Genomic DNA, 25,415 nt, shown 5'->3' with positions numbered 1-25,415 from the left:
ACCAATATAATATTGTAAAATAATTTGCCTCCAATAAAAAATAATTACCTAAAAAAAAAAAAAAAAAGGATGCTGAGAGAGATCACTAAAAAAGGCCTACCTACCTCTATCTGTGGGGAGATGAGGAAGACAAGACAGAGGATAAAATCTACAGAATGATCAAAGAAAAGTCTCTAGGCACAGGAAAAAAAAAAAAAACAACTCATACCCAGAAGAGAGAATAATAGCTGCAAATGCATAAAGAAGCCCGGGAATGGCAAACAGCACTGTGCAGCAAGAGCACACACAAGATGAGGGCAGAGACAGTATTCTGTCTTCTCCAGAATTCATCCTGCCTAGCAGACAGTCTGTACTGAACAAAGGCTTGGACACTGGCTGACAGAGACCAAGTAAATGAGGGAACATATCAAATTACAAGCAAACCGAGGCTAGGAGAAGTACACTAGGTCCAGATTTAAAACGGTCTTAAAAAAAAAAAAAAAAAACCACAGAGATTGGAAGCATAAATTGACAGGTACTTTTGCAAGTGACCTGTCATTATCTAGTAACATTTCAAATATACATTCATTTTGAGTCAGTAATTCCAATTTTTGGTATCTACCTATTTGTATCTATGTGCATGTTCAAGGACATACACTTTGTGACAGCAAAAGAAAAAATATATAAATAAACATAAACTTCTGATAGAGAAACAGTTAAATAAACTATAATATATACATTTTATATACCCATACTTAGCAGCATTAAAAAGACAGATTTGAATGAACCACAATGAAAAATTTCCAGAACATGGTATAGAGTTTAAGAAAAAAGCAAACTGAAGAACAATTAAAATGCATGGGTTATTAATCAAGAGAGCAATTTTTTTTTTAAATAACTTCATGGGAAAGGAATAGAAACAGGACAGAGATTATAGAGACAAAAAAGTTCAGTTAAGAGGGCTGCTGAAATAGTCCAAAACTGAAATAAACTGGGTTTGACCTTAAGAGCTATATTATCAGGGTCAAAAAACCAGCACAATTTGAAAAACAATTTGAGGTAAAACAAACAGGGTTTAGTAACTTATTAGACATAGGAAGTATGGAGCAGGAAGCATACAGATAATTCCAGATTCCCAAATTCATGTTTGAGAGACTGGGTAAGCAGTGACAGCATTAACTGTGGTAGACAAGAAGAGGGAGGGAAGCTGAAGATGGTGGAGGAGATTGTGAGAAAAAGACAATGCTGCTGCTTTCCATTCCTGCTGGCAATCTACATGCGATGTTCCAGCAGTAGCAGGAAAGCTGAGGAGGAGGATGGGTAGCTCAACTAATGTTTGCTGGAAACATTCGTGCCCTTGGCAATCAGGTGTGGTATACAGTGATTAGCGCTGGGTCCCCAGAGGGCTATCCACAGAAATACGGCTCATTTGCACCCCACCCCCCTCCACAGCTCCTGGTGACCATACCCAGAGCCCCCTGTTGCTGTCAACAATCAGCCCTGCACAGCAGTGGCAGTGCGGGCTGTGACCTGAGAGAGACCAGAGGAGCCTACCAGCATCGAAGGTATGTCATAATTTCGATCATTACAGAGCATCTTCTAGTGTTAAAGCTGTGATAAAACCAAACGGTTAAATAGTGTGTGTGAATGGGACGATGGGAGAACCATCATTTCAGTTTTTCAGATCAGTTTTTCCTCTGGTGATTCTAGCTCCTAGTTCACCCATAAAATAAGAGGTTACCAATGTCAGAAGGTAACTGTGCATGTTATCACAGCACTGACTGAACAAAAAAGTAACATAACTAGTATTAGGGAAAGAGCAAAGGATCAGCAAATGCAGGCTATTAATAATTCCATCGCTAAAAAAAAAAAATAATAATAATTCCATCGCTAAAAGCCTATTAAAATACAAAGGCATTCCTTGCTAATGTTTACAAAGTTATATTCAGCAGAAGTATATTTTCTTTGTAATTGCTCTGAGAAGATAATGGGAATCCATGAATTTGAAGTCTCTGATGACATCTCCTTAAGCACAGAGGAACACCTCTTAAGGAGATGTATTTCTATAATCTCTTATTCCAATGATAGAATGCTACTGTACTTGGACAGGTCCTAGCAAGTTTTCTGAATAGGTAACTGGTTGGTTACAGAAATGACACCTCCTGGCCTCATTCCAAGGTCCTTTTAAGTCACCACAAACAACCTAGGCTCAGTCCTCAATGAAGAAGCACCTCAAAACACTGACAGCTCACTGCATGAAAGGGCTCTGTGGGGGTAATGTTTGCTATCTCCTTGGAAAAAAGGAGGCGGCAGTTCCTGGGGCCTTGCAAACAACACCAACCCTAGGCTGGATTCTGATGCAATAAACCAGCCCTGGGGAAGCATGCAATCTAAATGCTGAAGAGAACTTTAGAGACCAAACCCACGTTTTCACTTTGTAGAGGCCCTGAAGTGGAACGGGGTGCCTAAGCTCATCTGGATGGGCTTGAGTTAAAGCAGACTAGGAACCCAAGCCTCCTGACAGTATTCAGTACTCTTTCAAGCCTTCATTCTCAGTGTCACAGGCAGAGAAGAAATTCCAAGAATTTTCTTTCATAATTTATGCTCTGGGTAGAATATACCTTGGATATATGATAACACACAACTACCGAAGCTTCTGTTTATTCCAATTTAATCTCTACACTGTGTCCCTGGAAATACAAAAACTGTGAATGGTCATCTATGAAGGCCACTAGCTTACTGTAAAACTCCAGGAAAATTATTTCACCTGTCTGTGCCTCTATTTCTTTATCGAGAAGGGACACAGAATATTCACTAAACAGTGTGTGTGTGTCTGTGTCTGTGGGTGGGTGTGGCTGTGATATATTCAGCAAGGATCTTCTTGGTATTGGTGAAACTTCCACCAAAAAAGCATTCTCTCCATCACACTTTGTTAGAAAATTGAAAATGTATTCTTGTAAATACCAAAACACTTTGCCCAAAGAATGTATTTAAAACAATAGTAAAGAATACCATAAATCTTTTAAAAGTATAATATTAAAGGAAAAAAGATCAACTTTAGTGTGAAGATTCAAACATTAAGCACTTTAAGAAGCTGTCAAATAATGATAAAGTAACCATACTTCCTCTTTTTCTTTATCCCATTTCCAATCTAAAGGTTTATTCAATAATCCTAACCATTATTAAACAAAAGGCAACTGCTGGAGTGTATGGGAGCTTGGCAGCATTCTAATACTGAACTCTTTCACCCCCCCCATGTCATTTCAAGGGAGCAAGACACTTTCGTGAACACGACAGTAGCAGTCAACAAATCTAGTAAATGTGGGGCCCATTACTTTTTAGACTGAGTTTCAAACTTTCCCAATGCAGTTCCACAGAAATGTATTTTACAACACAAACGAGCATATACAGCAACAGAAGATATAAAAACAAAACAAAAATTTCCAAAATACTTTACACTTTATTACTAGTGACAGACTTACATTTCTTTTCTATTTCTTCTTTCTTTTTAAAGGCTTGGCCCACTGAATTGATTCTGCATCCCTCTAAATGGATCATGACCTTCAGGTTTAAAACCAGTGTCTTAGAGTGATTTCCCTCCTGGCTTCCTTAAATTTAGAATGTGATTGTATAACAGCATAGGAATTAACACTAAGATTCCACTCAATACAATCTCAGTGCTTTTTATACTTAGGGTTTATTTTCTTAACATTTTCACTAGGCCAGGACTATGATGTGACAGAGTCCATCTAAGTCCAGGAAACTCAGAATTCTTCCATCACAAATTACTTTCCTATTAGCACTGACCTACAGATCTCCCCAGTGATATTAACCATTTTCAGTCCTTGAATCCCTTCAAGAGAACATGATGCTGTAAGCAAACTTTGCATAATGGCACCATCCACATCTTCTTTCCCCCTCTCCCCCTGAAAAAACTTTGACAAACAGTACTACACTTAATCAACTTCCCAATTATGCAGTGATATTTTTTCCCCATTCAATTTCTTAATTAACAACTTAGACCAGAAGAAGCATTCTAAAAATGACTATCGCTCAAAGAAGGTATTTCCAGACCCACAAGGGATGATGCTTCTTTCCTTAATAATAACAATCCTTTCCTTTACGGGGAAAGGATAGTTATTATTACTTCTAACCAGTTCAGTTCAGTTCAGACGCTCAGTCGTGTCCGACTCTCTGCGACCCCATGAATCACAGCACGCCAGGCCTCCCTGTCCATCACCAACTCCCGGAGTTCACTCAAACTCACGTCCATCGAGTCGGTGATGCCATCCAGCCATCTCATTCTCTGTTGTCCCCTTCTCCTCCCGCCCCCAATCCTTCCCAGCATCAGAGTCTTTTCCAGTGAGTCAACTCGTCACATGAGGTGGCCAAAGTATTGGAGTTTCAGCCTTAGCATCAGTCCTTCCAATGAACACTCAGGACCAATCTCCTTGCAGTCCAAGGAACTCTCAAGAGTCTTCTCCAGCACCACAGTTCAAAAGCATCAACTGTTCGGCGATCAGCTTTCTTCACAGTAGAAGGCACCAAAATCATCCAAGGAGCTTTTCTCAGAACAATCCACCCTACAGGATTGTACATACTGAGTGGAGCCCAGAAAATATAGTTTGGAAAATGTCCCCCAAGTGACAGTGACATCCTCACTTGGTTAGGAACCCTTTCTCTACACTGTAACATGACCCCTTCTCTCCCCATCCCCCACTTTGATAAAAGAAATACTCAGCAATTGAGTTAACTTGTTACTGTGCTTAGTCGCTCAGTTGTGTCCAACTCTTGGCAACCCCACGGACTGTAGCCCACCAGGCTCCTCTGTCCATGGGGTTCTACAGGCAATAATGGAGTGGGCTGCCATTTCCTTCTCCAGAACATATTACTAGATGGGGGTAAAAGACATCCACCAAGCTTAACTGGAAGTGTTAAAATTGGGGCCCAGCCACATCAATTCACTGCTCATGGCTAATATTTATTCTTTGGTGAGATACTAATGATCTAATTATGAGATACTAATAATCAAAATCTTCTAGTAAAAGCGCACAACTCAACACTCAATAGTTTTTCCACAAGAGCCAGAAGAAGTCTGAGCTTTAAAGCAGCAATGGGCTGTTGAGAAAAAGAAAAACCTGTTTTACCCAGTCCACCCACTGCCTTAATGCCTTAAAAGCAAATCATACTCTAATGACTGAGACTGCAATAAGGGCGTGAAATTAAAATAGAGAAGAAAGCCAAAGAGTTAAGAGCTTATTCTTACTTTACTTCTACTCTAAAAATAGGAGGAAAAAAGTTAACTGAATCAGATTCTCCTTCAGATTGCATTCTGCAGAACTTCAAAGTACAAAGTAAACAGGTAAGAAAACACTATTGTCTTTAGAGCCTCAAAAGGCATTAAAGTTTATCAGCAAAAACAGATCACAAGCCCAAAGGGAAAACTCCCTTGAGTCATTAAAGAAATTGAGCAATAAACCAAACAGCTATTCCAGCCACCCAGGGGTAACGTGTGATACAGAAATGTTTGAAGCGAATGAGTCGTCATTTCTTAGGAGGTAAAGAGCAAACCATATACTTCCCCCAAAATTCCGCTATGTGAGTCAAATGATCCAGTGTCTGAGAAGTTCATCTCAAAACGCTTAACTGTCCACATTCTCCCTTCCAGTCAGGCTGCAACAGTCAGACAGACATTCTCAGTATTAGCTCACAGGCCTGACAAGACTGACTGCTCTACACTTAACACTGGATTGTTTGGAAAAAGCACCTCAACCATCACTGGAACACAATCTTGGCCTCAGAGAGGAGACAGCCATGCAATGCAACACAGTTGTTAAGAGTGCATTCACAGAAAATTCAAACTCCTAAAAGCTGGCAGCCCCAACGACTACCAAATGGTCGTTGAAACTTTTTATTCATTTACTTGTGGTCAGGAGCAGGCATCCAGTGAAGACAGATGCTAATTCTGTCAACTGTCAACTCTGAGCACCGCTCCTCTAAAATACATCAAAAAAGACATTATGGGGAGCTTCAACCTAGCAGAGAATACTGAAATACATAAAACTAAGTTCAACAAGCAAAAGATACAGACTTGAGGGATACAGTGCATGCTCAGTCACTCAGTCATGTCCAACTCTTTCCAACCCCATGGACTGCAGTCCTCCAGGATTCTATGTCCATGGGATCTTCCAGGCAAGAATACCGGAGCAGGTTGCCATTTCCTTCTCCAGAGGATCTTCCTGACCGAGGGATCAAACTGGCATCTCCCAGGTCTTCTGTATTGGCAAGCAGATTCTTTACCACTGAGCCACCTGCGTTTTCCTGGTAAATACAACCTCAGACTGAGGGAAGTAGGGCAGATGTGGGGAGAAAGCACGCTGCAAATTTGAGCACATAATGTTGCCAAATCTGCAATGAACTCCCAGAGTCTCTTACAGTCAGAAGCTAAATGACTTACTGTGCACATGTACACGAAGTTACCTGTCAAAGTACAAAAGAAGTTCATCATCCTCTTGAGACCGGAAAGGACCCCTTGGATAATAAGCAAGGTCTAGGGAGGGATTGAGGGCAGGAGGAGAAGGGGACGACAGAGAATGAGATGGCTGGATGGCATCACTGACTTGATAGACATGGGTTTGGGTGGACTCCGGGAGTTGGTGATGGACAGGGAGTCCTGGCGTGCTGTAGCTCATGGGGTAACAAAGAGTCGGACATGACTGAGCGACTGAACTGAACTGAGTGGGAATAATCCCACATTCTTCACACAAAAAGGAGAATTCTTGACTTCCCTGAGCAACTGGGGAAGAAGTCAGTCATCTAGGTTTCTCCCTTCCCGTACTTCTTTTACTAATAGGATTATCCACCTACCTTTATCAGAGTTAAGATAGCTAGACTTTCCAAATTATAACTAGTTACAGAAATCCCCTCCCTTCAGTAACAGTCACGTAACTATTAGAGATGAGAAATACTGAACACATGCCCAAAAGTGTAACCTAAGTAAACCACAATAGCTACGTCTCTGGAACTTTCTAACAAGTAACCCTGCTTAAAAAAATAAACTAGAGACCTATCCTGGGTGTCTGATTGATCCTCAACTGATACACTTTTAGAATGTCTGCTTTCAAAATCTAGTCATGAAGGAGCTACTTTTTAAAACTGAAGACTCTAAATTTAAAATGAATACTTGGAAGACTTTCAGACTTTCTGGATAACCTGTTGAAAGTGTGGGAGAAAAAATGTGTGCTTCCAATTGAAAAGTATATACTGTCAAGGACACCCCGCGGGGTTACTGGATTCTGATTATATTTAAGTTGTTTTACAGGTTTGGGCTTTGCAGGTGGCTCAGTGGTAAAGAGACACAGGTTTGATCCCTGGGTTGGGAAGATCCCTTGGAGGAGGGCATGGCAACCCACTCCAGTATCCTTGCCTGGAGAATCCCAAGGACAGAGGAGCCACGTGGGCTACAGTCCATAGGGTTACAAAGAATCAGACATGTACAAGCTGTAGATAAGACAGCAATGCAGACTGCTCTTAATCTATATCTGCATGACCAGGGAAGGTTCAATGACCTCCCTCTCCACTATGGAAGAAACTATTTTGACTCTATTTGCATATTCATTTTAATACTCCTGATCTACAAATATACTGGTTCTCTTTTGGACTTCTCTTTTGACCACTGTATAAAGTGTGTATTCATTTAACACCTGTACAAGTGTCACGACTTTACCTTCTGGGGGAAATTATCTTTTAACAAAAGCTAAATGTTCTCAGTCCCCTATGCTCCCCTATCAAAAAATGCTTGCTGCTGCTGCTGCTGCTGCTGCTGCTGCTGCTGCTAAGTCACTTCGGTCGTGTCCGACTCTGTGTGACCCCATAGACGACAGCCCACCAGGCTGTCCCGTCCCTGGGATTCTCCAGGCAAGAACACTGGAGTGGGTTGCCATTTCCTTCTCCAATGCGTGAAAGTGAAAAGTGAAAGTGAAGTAGCTCAGTCGTGTCCGACCCTTAGCGACCCCATGGAAAGGAATACAAAATCTCGCAATTACAAAGGGTTCAGGGCATCCTAAAGGCCAGTCACTGGGGACATATTCCTCAGGTTAATAACTCCTCTAATACGACAAACTATCCCATTGTATAAAGCAAACCCAAGACTCCTATGTTTCCTGCAGGTGAGAACAAAATAGAAACAATGAATATATCCATTACTTAAAATTCTTCAGGAAAAGCCTCACACCTATAAATAAAAAGGAATGACGTTCTGATTCAAGCTACAACATGGATGAATCTTGGAAACATCATGCTAAGTGAAAAAAAGCCAATTATAAAACACCACATGGTATATGATTCTATTTATAAGAAACGTTCTGAACAAGAAAATCTATCAACAAAAAGTAGTCTGGTATTTGTCCAAGACTAGGAGACTGGGAGGAAATTACTACTAAAGAGTAAGGGGTTTCTTTTGAAAATGTTCTAAAATTGTGGTGATGGTTTCACAAACTCTGTGAATACACTAAAAACCACTGGCTTGTATACTTTAAAAGAAAAAAAAAGCATTATGACTCAGCAATTCCATTTATGTTCACTAAATGTTCTCACAGCTAAGACCAACCACCTAAATTGTTTGTATTCACAGGCTTAAAAAAAAATGTCTTTCTGAACAAAAGTTTCCATATGACCAAGGATAGCAGAAGCTTTGCAATTCCAAAAACAGAGATTAAAGCTTTGGGCTCCAAATGAAAGGATCTGTGTCTAAAAACAATGAAGAAATCTGTAATTATGTATAAACTAGACAAAAAGGGTCACTACTGTTTAAAGGTATCATTTTGAGAGTTCATTAACACAATTCAGTTCAGTCGCTCAGTCGTGTCCGACTCTCCGCGACCCCATGAATCACAAAACGCCAGGCCTCCCTGTCCATCACCAACTCCCGGAGTTCACTCAAACTCATGTCCACAGAGTCGGTGATGTCATCCAGCCATCTCATTCTATGTCGTCCCCTTCCCCTCATGCCCTCAACCTTTCCCAGCATCAGAGTCTTTTCCAGTGAGTCAACTCATCGCATGAGGTGGCCAAAGTATTGCAGTTTCAGCTTTAGCATCAGTCCTTCCAATGAACACCCAGGATTGATCTCCTTTAGAATGGACTGCTTGGATCTCTTTGCAGTACAAGGGACTCTCAAGAGTCTTCTCCAACACCACAGTTCAAAAGCATCAATTCTTCGGCAATCAGCTTTCTTCACAGTCCAACTCTCACATCCATGCATGACCACTGGAAAAACCATAGCCTTGACTAGACGGACCTTTCTTGGCAAAGTAGTGTCTCTGCTTTTTAATATACTATCAAGGTTGGTCATAACTTTCCTTCCAAGGAGTAAGCGTCTTTTAATTTCATGGCTGCAATCAGCATCCGCAGTGATTTTGGAGCCCCCCAAAATAAAGTCTGACACTGTTTCCACTGTTTTCCCACCTATTTCCCATGAAGTGATGGGGCCAGATGCCATGATCTTTGTTTTCTGAATGTTGAGCTTCAAGCCAACCTTTCACTCTCCTCTTTCACTTTCATCAAGAGGCTTTTTAGAAACCCAAATAAGACGGTAGGTATTGCAAGGGGGCATCAGAGGGCAGACACACTGAAATCATAATCACAGGAAACTAATCAATCTGATCACATGGACCACAGCCGAATGTGGTCCACTGGAGAAGGGAATGGCAAACCACTTCAGTATAGTTGCCTTGAGAACCCCATGAACAGTATCAAAGGGCAAAATGATAGGATACAGAATGAGGAATTCCCCAGGTCGATAGGTGCCCAGTTTGCTACTGGAGATCAGTGGAGAAATAAACACAATTACTAACTGCTAAAACGATGAAACTTTTTAAAAACATCTTTTGTGTTTTATTATGAACACATACTCCAGCCACTATCCAGGATATCTGAAAAGGACACCCACCTCTGAGTACTGTCCTGAACTTATAGCTCATCATGACACCTGTGGACTCTGAGGATTGTGTTAATAGTGTTTCACAGGCCACTGTTGTATCCTAGAAAGTCTGGATAGTGTTCAAAGGCTTCTACTCTAATTTTAACTCTAACTTAGAAGCTGTGTGACCTTTGGTAGTTACTGAACCTCTATGCAACTGGATTTTTCTCATCTGCAAAAACAGATGCCATTGTTATAATTCAACAAAAAAATTCACAAGAAAAATAATAATTCAAGGGTTGCTGTGAATCTTAAATGCAGAAATGAGCAAACAGCTTCAGATAATACACACTTAACTAAGTATCTGATGAGGTAATTCTCTTGTGATAAACATTTTCCTTTCCTTTTCATAAGCAGCAAGGAAAAGTGACCTTTGCAAGGTTCCAAGAAAAGCCACAGAGGCAGAGCTTTAAGAGGCTTTACATAGTTTGATTCCCATGCCTATGCTGTATTTTCTTACAGATGATGCTAATAATGCAGGTAAATAGTAAGCCGCTCCTCGGTTTTGTAAGATAGACGTTAAGTCATCTTATTGCCTTCATCAACTGAATTCAATCAGAAAGTTGCAAGTGTCGACTTCTGTTCCAAGAAAACCAGATTAAACCAGTTACCTATTAATAATTATGTTTACAGATCATAAACCTGATTTCAGTCATCCAGATAGACTGCTGTTGACTGCTGCAATCATGATTCGTGGGAAAACATCTGAAACCTTATCAAAAAAAAGGGCTGGGTAATAGTAATCCTAGGCTTTCTTTCACCTTGGCTGTGATACAACTCAACCATGAGCAGGGCCACAAAGGCATTCTCATATTTGTCCTCAATTCCGTCCCATTAAAATTTGAAACAAATATCCATTTGCCTCAGCTCTCTCAAAGACTCAGCACCTTTAAGAACTCAAGATAGGATCAATGCATTCCTTTTTAGGCTCATCAGCCAAAATGCAATTCAAAGGACTGAATTCAAATGCCTGGAGGTAAAAGTCTCCAAAGAGACAGGTCTTCTCACTACCGAGCATGAAGTGTAAATATTCCACAACTCCTACTTAGGTTCCAAAGAGTTCCAAAGGATTATGATTTCAGCCTTGAAGTTAACTGCTACAAATGGTGTTTTACAAATCTAAACTTTTAATATTCAAAAAAGACCAAGTTTGCTTGTTTTTCCCATCAAATGTTTATTAATATTTTCAGACTAGATAAGAATGCAGAGAAAAGAAAGGGCATAATCACATTTTAAAAGTACCTGAATTACTTCAAGAAAGTTCTCAAAGCTGTCTCCACTGTCTAGTATGCAGGTAACAAAAAGTGAAGACTTTTTGCCCAAAGCTAAATCCAAAAGTTACATATTAAGAAAACACAGGAGTAGCAGCTGGGACAACCACTTGAGAAACCTGTTTGTCAGTGTGCCTCGTGACCCAACCACATACCCAACAACTGTACTTATGGTTACTAAAGGACATGTTCAAAACTGCAGTGTCACCAATAACAGCCAAAAGTAGAGACATACACGTCCATCAATTACAGGATGAATAAACTGTACTATTTCATAAACTGTAAAACTGCAAAGCAACAATTTTTTAACATCTTGCTACACAGGACCATGGATGAAATTCACAGATACAATCAACATTGGAGGGAAAAAGACATTCATGAAAGATAATATATGTTTGCATTTACACAAAGTTGAAAAATCTTCAAAACCACCTATCGTGAGAAGAGTGACCACCTTTGGCAGGCATCAAGTGGGAGGGAAATGAGGAGTCTGTAGGATGCTGGACATTTCTCACATCTTGATCTGGGCAGTGAGGACGTGTATCCATATGCCCATATAATTAAGATTGGGGCCCTTTTCTGTATACAAGTTGTACCTCCCAAAACGAAAACTCTATTGCCTTTTTTTTTTTTAAGTGCTTTGTTCACTTCATAGGATAACAGGACACGTAACAACAGTATGCCAGGAGAACAGACTTGGCGGAGTGCTCTGAAGTTTCTGCCTCTACAACAGGTAAGTCACTCATTCACCAAAAATTTAGTTTGCCTACTTCATAACAAAAAGCTCATGTGGCTATGTTATATTAAGTCAAAAAGCATTGTTATATAAAAATTGTAGCTTACTAGGTAAGATGTCGGAGAAGGCAATGGCAAGCCACTCCAGTACTCTTGCCTAAAAATCCCATGGATGGAGAAGCCTGGTAGGCTGCAGTCCATGGGGTCACTAAGGGTTGGACACGACTGAGCGACTTCACTTTCACTTTTCACTTTCACACATTGGAGAAGGAGATGGCAGCCCACTCCAGTGTTCTTGCCTGGAGAATCCCAGGGACAGGGGAGCCTTGTGGGCTTCCGTCTATGGGGTCACACAGAGTCGGACACAACTGAAGTGACTTAGCAGCAGCAGCAGCAGGTAAGATGTAACAATTTTAAATCTATATGTACCTAGTAATAAAACATCAAATTATGTACAACAAAATCTAACAGAACTACAAAAGGAAACAGATAAATAATGAGGCATAAGATTCAAAGAGGCATCCACAAAACAGGAAATCCAAATAGTCAATAAACATTTAAAGGACACAACGTCATTAGTAATCAGGGAAATGTGCAAGGAAAGCACCAGATTTCAACCCTACTGGACTGGTAAATAAATTAAAAGCCTTTTAAATATCAAGTTTGTCAAGCTCTGTAGAAACAAAAACTTGCATATAATGTTGCTAGAAGATGTAAACTCTATCAACCTCTTTGGAAAAGTTTGGCATTATCTAGGGAAGTTAAGGACATAGACTCTTTCAGTCAGTTCAGTTCAGTCGCTCAGTCGTGTCTGACTCTCCGTGACCCCATGAATCACAAAACGCCAGGCCTCCCTGTCCATCACCAACTTCCGGAGTTCACCCAAACTCATGTCCATAGAGTCGGTGATGCCATCCAGCCATCTCATTCTCTGTCGTCCCCTTCTCCTCCCACCCCCAACCTTTCCCAGCATCAGAGTCTTTTCCAGTGAGTCAACTCGTCGCATGAGGTGGCCAAAGTATTGCAGTTTCAGCTTTAGCATCAGTCCCTCCAATGAACACCCAGGATTGATCTCCTCTAGAATGGACTGGTTGGATCTCCGTGCAGTACAAGGGACTCTCAAGAGTCTTCTCCAGCACCACAGTTCAAAAGCATCAATTCTTCGGCGATCAGCCTTCTTCATAGTCCAACTCTCACATCCATACATGACCACAGGAAAAACCACAGCCTTGACTAGACGGACCTTGGTTGGCAAAGTAATGTCTCTGCTTTTTAATATTCTATCTAGGTTGGTCATAACTTTAGAATCCACCAATTCCACTACTAGGAATAAATCCCAGAAAAACTATTTATCACTTGTGATCATCTGTCATATACAAGAATGTTTGTTTAACAGTAATCTTCAAAAAAGTCCCAGGTTGGAAACAGTCCAAGTATCTATCTTCAGTGGTATGGTAAATAAATTGTGATAATCATGCACTGATTATGCTATAATGAAACGCTATACAACAATGAAAATGAATGAACTAAACTATGAACTACATACAACAGCATGGATGAATCTCACAAATACTAACATAGGAAAACCATCAAAAATACATATAAATCATTCAATGCAATCCCTTATCAAATTATCAGTGGTATTTTTCACAGAACTAGGACAAAACAAATTTAGCTTGTATAGGAACATAAAAGACCCCGAATAGTCAAAACATTTCTGAGAAAGAAGAATGAACTGGGAGAATCACACTCCCTGACTTCAGACTATACTACAAAGCCACAGTAATCAAAACAGTATGGTGCTGGCACAAAAAGAGACATATAGATCAATGGAACACAATAGAAAGCCCAGAGATAAACCCACACACTTATGGCCAATTAATCTACGACAAAGGAGGCAAGAATACACAATGAAGAAAAGACAGTCTCTCTTCAATAAGTGGTAGTGGGAAAACGGGACAGCAACACGTAAAAGAATGAAATTAGAAAACTCCTTAACACCATACACAAAAATAAACTAAATGGATTAAAAACCTAAATGTAAGACCAGATACTGTTACACTCAGAGGAAAACATAGGCAGAACACTCTTTGACATAAAATGCAGCATTTTTTTGGACCTGTCCCCTAGATAAACAGTTACAAAAACAAACAAATGGGACCTAATTAAACTTAAAAGCTTTTGCAGAGCAAAAGAAACCTTAAACAAAACAAAAAGATAACCTATGGACTAGAAGAAAATATTTGTAAATGACACTATTCAACAAGGGATTAGTTTCCAAAATACACAAACAGCTCATACAGTTTAAATATCAAAAAAAACCAACCACTCAATCAAAAAATGGGCAAAAGATCTAAATAGACATTTTTCCAAAAAACACATATACAAGAATGTTCATAACAGTAATCTTCAATAATGTCCCAGACTGGAAACAGTCCAAATATCTATCTTCAGTGGTGTGATAAATAAATTGTGGTAACCATATATTGATTATGCTATAATGAAATGCTTTACAACAATAAAAATGAATCAACCATAAACAGATGGCCAACAGGCACACAAAAAGATGCTCATTATGTCTAATTATTACAAAAACGCAAATCAAAATTACAATGAGGTATATACCAGTCAGAACAGTTAACATTAAAAAGTCTACAAATAATAAATGCTGGAGAGAGTGTAGAGAAAAGTGAACCCTCGTACACTGTTGGTGGGAATGTAAATCGGTGCATCCACTATGGAGAATACTAGGGAAATGTCTTAAAAAACTAAAAATACAGTTATCATGTGATCCTGGACATATATCTGGAGAAAATTCTAATTCAAAAAGATACATTCACCTCAGTGTTCACCACAGCACGATTTACAACAGCCAAAACATGGAAGCAACCTAAACATCCATGAACAGAAGAATGATGAAAGAAAATGCAGTACATACATATAAAGGAACACTGCTGCTGCTGCTGCTGCTAAGTTGCTCCAGTCGTGTCCGACTCTGCGCGACCCCATAGATGGAAGCCCACCAGGCTCCCCCGTCCCTGGGATTCTCCAGGCAAGAACACTGGAGTGGGTTGCCATTTCCTTCTCCAATGTGTGAAAGTGAAAAGTGAGAGTGAAGTCGCTCCGTCGTGTCCAACCCTTAGCGACCCCATGGACTGCAGCCTACCAGGCTCCTCCATCCATGGGATTTTCTAGGCAAGAGTACTGGAGTGGCTTGCCATTGCCTTCTCCGATAATGGAACACTACTCAGCCATAAAAAAGAATGCAATAATGTCATTTGCAGCATCATGGAGGGACCTAGAGATTATCGTATTAAATGAAGTAAAACAAAGACAAATATCAGATGAGATCACTTATAAGTGGAGCCTAAAAAATGATTCAAATGAACTTACCTACAAAACAGAAATAAGACGCACAGACACAGAAAACAAACTAATGGGTACCAAAGGGGATAGTGGGGACAGGAAGGATAAATGAGAAGTTTGGGATTAACATACACACACTGCTGTATATAAAATAAACAACCAAGACCTACTGTGCAGCACAAGGAAATATATTCAATATCTTGTAATAGCCAATAATTGACAAGAATCTGAAATATAAATGGATACGCATATCTCTCTATATATATGCTGCTGCAGTTAAGTCGCTTCAGTCGTGTCCGACTCTGTGCGACCGCATAGACAGCAGCCCACCAGGGTCCCCTGGTCCCTGGGATTCTCCAGGCAAGAACACTGGAGTGAGTTGCCATTTCCTTCTCCAATCTCTCTCTATAAAAAAGTGTATATATATGTAACTGAATCACTTTGCTGTACACCAGAAACAAACACAACATTGTACATTAACTATACTTCAATTTTTTTTTAATGGTTAAAAAAATATATATAAATCCACTTGGAGCAAGTTGAAAAATAAAACTAAAATTAGGGATGCATAAATAGGGGGTAACACAATTTTTTTTCTTAAACAGCACGGGAATAACTATTCTCCAAAATCAGGACAGTAGAGTAGTATCCCTAGAGGAAAGGGAAGGAGACATTACCAGGCTGGGGAACATGGGGTTGGGGGTAAATATTCTATTTCTTAACCCAGGTGGTAGATACACGACTGTTTCCTTTATTATTATTCTTTAAAATGAGGATAAGTGCTTTATTGGGGCTTCCCTGATGGCTCAGATGGTAAAGAATCTGCCTGCAATGCAGGAGGATCCAGGTTTGATCCCTGGATCAGGAAGATTCCCCTGGAGGAAGAGATGGCAACCCACTTCAGTATTCATGGAAAGAGGAGCCTAGAAAGCTACAGTCCACAGGGTCGCAAAGAGTTGAACACAACTGAGCGACTAATACTTTCACATGCTTTATACAGGTTTGTTTGTATAATAAATTAAGAATGCAGGCAGGCTCTTCTCCTTCTCTTTCCTCTTCCTGCCAAATGAAAGGCGAACCTGATAGCTCAAGCTCAAAGCAGCTGTTCTGACCCCGAAGGGATGCACTCTGAGCAGTGGAGCTTCCGCAGAGAATTAGGAACGATGGTCATCAGTAACCAACTGTCTACTCTGGATTTCTCTTACTTTAGAAAAATTTACTTCTATCTTCTATCTCTGATACTTTAGATTTTTCTCTTATATCCAGCCAAACCTAATCCTGATACATTCTGTGATTCGGACAAATAAAAAACTTTCTAACAATTAAAGCTGTCGGACAATGGAAAGGACTCCCCGAGAAAGTCTTCTGCACCCACTCCTGGCCAGGCATCCTAGAAGGGCTTCCCACACGGCAAGGTAGGTGGCAATGAAGCACTTCTAAAGGCCCTCTGGCAATTAAGATTCTAAGGCTACTATGGAAACAAACTAGCTCTGAAGTTGTGGCAACTGTGCTTCTGAATCTATGCTTCTGTTATAAACAAGAACATTTCTTTTCTATAATGTTCCCTGACCTGTGTTCTTCAAGACTCTGCTCAAACACTGTCTTCTCACTGAATCTTTCAAAACTAACCTGAGGGCTTCCCTGGTAGCTCAGTGGTAAAGAATCCACTTGCCAATGCAGGAGACACGGGTTTGATCCCTGATCTGGGAAGATCCCACATGCCAGGAGCAACTAAGCCTGTGCACCACATGCCCTAGAGCCCATGTTCCATGACAAAAGAAGCCACTGCAACGAGAAGCTCGAGCACCACAACTGGAGAGTAGCCCCTGGTTGCCACAACTAGAGCGACAAAGACCCAGCCCAGCCAAAAATAAATTAAGGGAAAAAAACCAAAAACTAACTTGACCTTGATTTCAGCATACTGGGTATCCTGATCCTCTACCCAACTTTCCCCAACTCCGTTACGTGCCTCATGGGGCTGTCCTCTCAATCACCCAGGTCCCCATGTCCTCTGGCTGCCAGTTGGGTTTGACAATGGAAACCTCCAGCAGAACATCTGAGGTGTTTAATTTCCCTGGATCCCCTCCTGCTAGGCCACTGGTCGGAAGTGGCTGCATTCCCACAGCTTACCCTCTCTTTCAAGTCCCTCTTGCCCTTTCAGGCCTAAGAGAGCTAATGGTTCTTAACACCAACCCCGCTGGCGTTCCCTAACTCAGGGCACTCAAACTGTTGGAGTGCGCCAGGAGATAAGTGACAGACCCAACAAATTATTTTCGGCCTGTACTGTTCCATCTTCCCCAGTGAATGGCTCCTTTCTCTCCCCTTTACCCCTTAACATGGTTTTTCTCTCAGTAATTGCATTCTGTGTGTTTCCACATGTGGACCGATTCACTGCAAATGAGTTCCCTATGGAAAAGTCTCAATCCCAAGCTGATTCCCATTTCTGCCACCAATGTGAACAAACTGCATGTAATACTAGATTGTGCAAAACCTAATTAGGAAGGTGTAGGTTATTAAAAATTCCTGACACAGACTGCAAAGTCAAGCCAAAGACTAGGATTTGGGGATTATCTATTTATAACTTCCCTTTCCTTCACACCAAAAACTGGAGAAATTATCATACTTGTTATTGTATTTTGCTTTATTTACAAAATTAGAACGTCAAAACCAGTGTTCCTCCTACAATGGCTCATCCTTCACACCAAAAACTGGAGAAATTATCATACTTGTTATCATATTTTGCTTTATTTACAAAATGAACGTCAAAACCAGTGCTCATCCTACAATGGCCACTCGAACTGTCAACGAAATTTCAAATGTCCTGCCTGTCCTCCCTCTCTTCTAGACAAGCCTACAAATAAGACATCAGATTCAAATAACAGAAATGAGCTTTTGGCATCCATCTTTCAATTTATTGCTTAAACTCCATTAGAGAGTCATTAAGAAAGCATCCCTGAAAAGGATTCAAGGGTCAAAGATAAAGCTCTAAGATCTGGAAAGATTTGATTTTTGAACCTGAAAAACAAAACTGAGACAGGTTTACTGCCTCCAAATCAAGAAAACAGTGCTGCAGAAATGTAGTAAAGGACAGCATTTCTTAGGAATTTTACCATGCTCTCCAATGTATACTCCAAAGTAGTAGAGCTTGATCCATGGGCAAAATAACCCAACTATCACTGTGCTCATGCTCACTCACCTTGGTCGTGTCAGACTCTTTGCAACCCTATGGACTGTAGCCCTCCAGGCCCCTCTGTCCATGGGATTCTCTAGGCAAGAATACTGAACAGGTTGCCATTTCCTACTTCAGGAGATATTCCTGACCCAAGGATCGAACCTGCAACTCCTGCATTGCAGGTGGATTCTTAACCGCTGAGCCACCAGGGAAGCCCTTAAAAATGTCTCTAGACATTGCCAAATGTCCTGGGGCCGTGGCGGGGAGGGGAGCAAAAATTGCTCCTGGTTGAGAACCTCAACCCTAGATAAGCAACTATCACTCAAACCCCACCCAGCACTTCCATAGTGCATACAGTAACACTGCACCATCCCTTTAAAGAAAGAAAGAAAGTGAAGTCGCTCAGTCGCGTCCAACTCTATGCGACCCCATGGACTGTAGCCCACCAGACTCCTCCGTCCATGGGATTCTCCAGCAAGAACACTGGAGTGGGTTGCATTTCCTTTTCCTTCACCATCCCTTTCAGTTCAGTTCAGTTCAGTCACTCAGTCGTGACCGACTCTTTGCGACCCCATGAATCACAGCACGCCAGACCTCCCTGTCCATCACCAACTCCCGGAGTTCACTCAAACTCATGTCCACAAAGTCGGTGATGCCATCCAGCCATCTCATTCTCTGTCGTCCCCTTCTCCTCCCGCCCCCAATCCCTCCCAGCATCAGAGTCTTTTCCAGTGAGTCAACTCGTCGCATGAGGTGGCCAAAGTATTGGAGTTTCAGCTTTAGCATCAGTCCTTCCAATGAACACCCAGGATTGATCTCCTTTAGAATGAAACCTAGACTTAGCTTTACAAAGTATCTTTTTCTTAAAACCTAGGAGTATTTTGCAACTCTTAAATTTATCTAGCCCCTGAGCACTAGGAAGGAGGAAAATATGTATAAAAAGAATGGTTGCTAAAGTGGAGAAAGATTGCTTAAAAGATTTCCAGACCTGAATTCCCTCTGAAAGCATTGCAATTCTCAGATGAATGAATCCACTCACTCATTTTATTCTCTCTGAAACATAAGTGGAAAGTATTACAGTCCATGGCATAAATGAGCAAATGGAAAAAAGGCAGGCATACCACCTTAATCAAACGAGGACAAAATCAAGGGCAGGAAAGCACTGAGGGCTGACAGCCCAGGAGTCTTCATCTGGAATCATAGGTTTTTTACACATGGACTCCAGTTCACCTTCAAGTTTTACTGCCCTCCACACAGTAGTTTTCAACCCTATCAGACCCAATACCTTTTCCTATAACTAATATTTCATAATGCCCTTTATTATGAAATTCAAAGAACATAACATTATACCTATAGACATAACTTTTAAAAATTTTATAACTTTTAAAAATTTCAATATAATGCCCCAACTGCAACATAAGAGAAAACAAACATGAAGATCTGTGTAATAAAACATGTATGTTCAGACAAGACTAGATCAGAAGCCAAAAGCACCCTCCCCCACTCTTCCAAAGTGCCCCCTTAGAGGGCAGAACTATTTCGCTACTGTTCCACACAAACCTGCTCTCAAGAGCCACAAAGTTCAGTAACTTCTTTGCCTTTCCGTGAAGACGACTTAGAGGTAGCTTCACAAAGTAGACAAGAAAGAGGGTTTTTAAGACAGACCAACTGTGGTAAAATAAAGCTCCACCACTTCATTGCTATGATATGCTAAGTGTGGTTTTTCATCTATAAAAGGAGAATGCCAGCATATTTTTCAAGGAATTTTAGGAAAATTAAATGAGTATGTAGAATATCTATTTCTGCACCTAATGCATAATTTGTGCTTAATAAATGTTAGCTATCAGACTTACATTACTACTCCTGAATCCATCTCTTACTGTATCTTAGCTTATGCCTATCAGATTCCCCCAGGAGAAAAGACGGATGACTGGATATTCATTTAGCAGAGATACTCTAAAAAGGATGCATGTACAATAAAAGTAAGACACTGCATCATATAACTTGCAAGGTTGTTTCTAATTCTGAAATTCTACCATATGCTGCCCTACGCTGAGGTTATCTTCTATTAACTAGAGCCCTTCTTTCCAGTTAGAGGGCCAGGAACATGTGTAACGCATCACACGATACAAAGCAAGTACAGAGAAACATCTTGAACTGAGATCTCGACCAAACGTTTATAGCATCCTCACTGAAAACCCAGCCCTGGTCACTGGTTCTTTACCATTTAGCACAGTACAGTCAAAGAAAGAAGGACAATTCTTCCATCAAGAGCACCTCAAGCAACACGTACAGTGACTTCAGAGAGTGATGATTCTCACGGGCCAGCTGTTATCCATATGATTTAATTCCTTACACCAATGAGCAAAGCAACACTCATAAAGAGCTAGATTGTCAAATGAGGAAGTGAATAGCAGTAGCGATAGCTACAGAAATACTTCAAAACAAAACTGATTCCAAAGTTAATATTCTAAATAAAAGCACTCACTGCTCAGACTGCTAAAGGGAGCCCACAGGCCCAGGAAGTAATACACACATCTCTGGGCATGGAGTTATATCCTACTAACATATAGGAATCTTAATTTACATATACATACTGATTTATAAAAGAGAAAGAAATTACCAGTTACTGCAGATCATTCTGCAAGGTGCAAACAGTGGCTATTTCTGAATAGCAGAATTATTGGGGGCTGCTTCCTTTATTAATAGCTTTCAATTCTTCTAACATAACTGCTCTTGTAATAAGAATTTAACATTACAGAATACAATTTATTATCTACTGACAATGTAAGAAATTTGAGGCAAAAAAAAAAAAAAAAACTATTTTAGGTGAACCCTTCATCTGAATCTTGGATAAACCAAATACTTGTCTATGTCTCCAAAGTCATCCTTGCTCCACCACCACAACTTGGTTGATCTCTCAACTTCTCCTGCAGACCTTAGAGATTTTGACACTACAGGACATCAGCCATAGGATAGTAAAAAAAAAACAAAAAAACTCACTACTAGTTTTTGCCAACTTCCCAGTGACAGCGATCAACTCTCCGGGATAGTGACATCGAGAGAGGGAAAAGAAATGTTTTCAAATCAATGTCTCTTTGTACAAAGAGACATCAGATTCAAAGACGTAACTTATTAAAAACTAAACACATTGCTCTTTGAAAATCACGGGTTCCTCACAATTCTCTAACACCCTCTATGAAAAAAATAAAAATCAATAAAGAACTTCTATGGAATCCACAAATGTTCCAAGAATAAAACATTTTGGTAAACACTCATTTGACAATTCTATTTTCCCTGCTCACTGGGGAAAAAAAAAAAAAAAAAACAGCACAGAAAGATCTCAAGAGGAGAAGGAAAAAAACCAGCCTCTACCAAAACAGGCCAACTCCTCACCACAACAGAAGAAAGTAAATTCAAACTAGCTCAGTTCAGCAATTAGCAACTTATTATATACGGAGCACCATGACAGGTGTTTATCACCTCTAAACAAATAAGACAAGATATCTGCCTTCCAGGGAATAACTCTAGTCTGGGAAACTAACACTTAAAAACTAATATATGGCAGATCCAGACTAAAGTTCATTGAAGTTTTAAAACGGTTCTGGTAGTATACGAAGGGAGAGATTAAAATCAACTGCAAGAATTTTGCAAAATATTCTTCATATTCATTAAATAAATATATATATTCATACATTTATTTCAATCACTACCCATCTAGTCATTAAATCCAAAATAAAAGGAGGAAGAAACTCTCAGCTATCAAAGGCAAGCATCAGAGATGAAATCTACACACTCATCCTTTGGACTAAAAATAAAACATACTGGACAAGTGCCTTACAACAAGAAAGATATTTGGAAAAGGACTCACCAACGACATTAGGTCTGTACTGGGCATTTTCCTCTCCCAGACGTCCTTTCAGTGTCTCCCCTCTGCAAAAGGGAACCAGGTTTGTTTACTTCTGACGCTACAAACTGTCCCGTTGGCCCGCCTATATTCGCCAGAGCTGCAGAGAAATGGTTCTGTTCCCTCCTTGGAGAGTTCAGCTTTCACTCCTCGATTTCACACTCCAGCCCAGCACCCCAAGCCAGCGAATTAAGAATCCTGCTGGCACTCTGCTTCCCTCCCGCCGCTGACCAAACGCCACCAGCGCCAGGCCCCCTACAAAAGCAATCCCCTCCTAGGTAGACCCGAGGGAAACGCCCAGCCCGCCGCGGACCGAGGCCTCGAGGCCCGGAGCCCCGCCCACTTCGAACTACCCCGGCGGACCGGCGGCCGCTCCGGGCAGCCCAGCCCCAGGCTCCAGCCTCCACTGGCCGCTCTTGAGAAACAAGCTGGCCTCGTTCTAGACTTCATCCCTCCCTCCACACAACCCTTTCCTCGCCGGGGAAGATCGGCAAACCTGCCCGCCGCGAGACCACTCCCGCCGCGCCGCGAGTGGAGTTTCATATCCCGCTCCGTCTCGGCCCGAGCGCCCCCGCACCCACGCGCGAACCTGGCATCCGCTCAGGACCTCGGCGGCCTCGGCCCGAGCGCGCCCGAGGAGCAGACCTGGCCCGGCCCTCCAGCAGTCCTCCCCGCATCGGGACCCCCGCCGTCCCGACACTCCTCCCCCGCCCCGGCCAGGACCCGCCTCCCATTCAGTCCCGCGCTCTCCAAACCCAAACCAAAGCCCTCCTCCCCAGCGCGGACCCGTCTGCTTCCTCGGGTTCCGCGGCGGCCCAGGCAACCTTCTCGGCCGGGAGCCAGCTCCCGCGCTCCTTGCCTGCCGACACGCTCTAGCCGGCCTTGCCTCTCTTCACAGCGAGACCGACCCACCGGCCGCCGCCGAGATTAAAGATCCGGCCGCCGGCGGCCCCGCCCCTCCCCGCCCCGCCCGGAAACGGCCCCCGCGTTGCCCACCCCCCCGTTCCCCTCGCTGGCGTGCGCGGCCCCGCCGCCGATCACGCGCACGCGCGGACTCGGGCGCCGGGCCCGCGTCCCCTCCAAGCCCCAGGGGGCGCGCGCGCCTCCTACTGGCCTGGCGGGGGCGGCACCAAAGCGCTCCTGGGAAGGTGGAACCAGCCCTCCCCATAAGGTCCCCAGCTTCGTCAGTCTCCTTTTTAAAACCAACTTACTGGTCGTATTTGGTGCGCTGAAGCCCCTGAGAGAGTATGCCTGCAGAGCACTGTACAAACTGATCCAGAACGTCGATTCAAGATGTGTCTCTAGAGAGGCTTCTGGGATTTCAGTGAGTGACTCAGAGATTTGCTCCTTGTCTCTTTCCTGCAGACTTCTATTAGGTCAACGATGCGTGAAGAAAAGCGACAGGAAAAGGCCCCTTATTGGAAATGTCATCCCCATCCTTCCCTCTGCCCACAAAAAGGGAGAACAGGGACTATAGGTGTTGGGCAAAAATTCTACCAATACTACTTTATTTTCATGAGCGATGTTGGTGAAAGTACTCACCGGGATAGCAAAGGTCACCCGTCATTTCTAAAAGCACTAACTCTGAAGTCAGTTTCATGACTCGTCTGTGTTGTCATGACACTAATTCGGCAGAAGCAGAAGACAGGGTAGTCACTTGTAACTGATCAAATTTCTGCGTACAGTATTTTTTCAACAAATTATTTAAATGACACCTACCTGGAATCTTGACATCTGAATAAAAATGACACTTAAGGAGGGTATCAGATTCCATCCTCTTGCAAAATGTTGTCATGACACTAATTGGGGGAGTCATCACTACTATCGTTACCCTCATCTAGTGTTTTTATGATGGAATTCCTTGTTATCACGCCTGCCTTTCTCTGCACAGTCCCTTATGCACTTCCTAGTTTCCCAGCTAGAATGGTCAAAATTCTGAAAGAGTCAAATAAGTTCTCTCTGGGCTTCCCCGGCCTCACCTCCACCCATCGGAAGTCCTGGACATCTCTACTATCCAGAGCTCCTGAATCAGACACTAATAATGCCATTCCCTCAGCCCTTTTGCTGCTGTTCCCCGGTAGACATTCACTCTCAGTGTTGAGAGGTCAGAAAACGTTATGGGACTTGCTGCCAATGCCTATTCATCAAGAGTAATTTGGGGGACTGGTGGTCCAGTGGCTGCTGGTCCACCTGCCTGCTGGTCCAGTGGCTGGGAATCCACCTGCCAATACAAAGGACACCAGTTCAGTCCCTGGTCCGGGGAGCTCTCACATGGCATGGAGCAACTAAGTCTACGTACCAGAACTACTGAAGCCCATGCACACCTCGAGAAGCCACCACAGTGAGAAGCCTGTGCACAGCAACTAGAGAGGAGACTCTGCTTGCCACAACTAGAGAAAGCCTGTGCGACAGTGAAGACCCAGCGCAGCCAAAAATAAAGTACCTTTTACTGATCACCGAAGAATTGATGCTTTTGAACTGTGGTGTTGGAGAAGACTCTTGAGAGTCCCTTGGACTGCAAGGAGATCCAACCAGTCCATCCTAAAGGAGATCAGTCCTGGGTGTTCATTGGAAGGACTGATGTTGAAGCTGAAACTCCAATACTTTGGCCACCTGATGCGAAGAGCTGACTCATTGGAAAAGACCCCGATGCTGGGAAAGATTGAGGACAGGAGGGGAAGGGGATGACAGAGGATGAGATGGTTGGATGGCATCACCGACTCAATGGACATGAGTTTGGGTGGACTCCGGGAGTTGGTGATGGACAGGGAGGCCTGGCGTGCTGCGGTTCATGGGGTCGCAAAGAGTCGGACACGACTGAGCAACTTTCATTTTCATTTGGGGATTCCAGGTTATGTCCTCCATAGCCCTCAGCCCCCACCCTTCTGCTTTATTTCCTCTTCAGACCCTAGGATCTGCTTTCCCTAGCCTGCTTAGCTGTCACCTCTCACCCTTTAATCTAGAATATCTGTGCCGGCTGACTGAAGAGCAAGGTCCATGTCTGGT

The 25,415-nt window shown here is 42.2% G+C and overlaps 1 protein-coding gene and 1 long non-coding RNA gene across 5 annotated transcripts in view; both read right to left on the bottom strand.

Annotated features, from left to right (window-relative positions):
- Positions 1-23,353, bottom strand: part of SGPL1 (sphingosine-1-phosphate lyase 1) — a 56,651-nt gene extending 33,298 nt beyond the window's left edge. The window contains exons 1-2 of one of the 4 annotated variants that reach the window (XM_055425524.2): positions 23,196-23,353; positions 22,374-22,435 (exon numbers count right to left, since the gene is read on the bottom strand). In XM_055425524.2, the coding sequence (XP_055281499.2) occupies positions 22,374-22,400 (27 nt within the window). In that variant the 5' untranslated portion in view covers positions 22,401-22,435; positions 23,196-23,353. Of the gene's footprint in view, positions 1-22,373; positions 22,436-22,998; positions 23,060-23,195 lie in introns of those variants that run through there. The other 3 variants (XM_055425525.2, XM_055425526.2, XM_055425527.2) reach the window with 3 other exon arrangements.
- Positions 23,354-23,626: 273 nt separating this feature from the next.
- On the bottom strand, positions 23,627-24,716 carry LOC129555745 (uncharacterized). Its single transcript, XR_008685806.1, has 3 exons — positions 24,129-24,716; positions 23,952-24,032; positions 23,627-23,778 (listed from the first exon to the last, which is right to left on the bottom strand). It is a non-coding gene; the product is annotated as an uncharacterized LOC129555745 (long non-coding RNA).
- Between the last annotated feature and the right edge of the window lie 699 nt (positions 24,717-25,415).

Source organism: Moschus berezovskii, chromosome 12 (genome assembly GCF_049115385.1).
Source record: "Moschus berezovskii isolate FMDL1 chromosome 12, NW_MosBer_1.0, whole genome shotgun sequence".
In the NCBI taxonomy this organism is placed as follows: domain Eukaryota; kingdom Metazoa; phylum Chordata; class Mammalia; order Artiodactyla; family Moschidae; genus Moschus; species Moschus berezovskii.
Note: the sequence above shows the minus strand (reverse complement) of the source record. Positions and strands in the feature narration are given on the sequence as shown.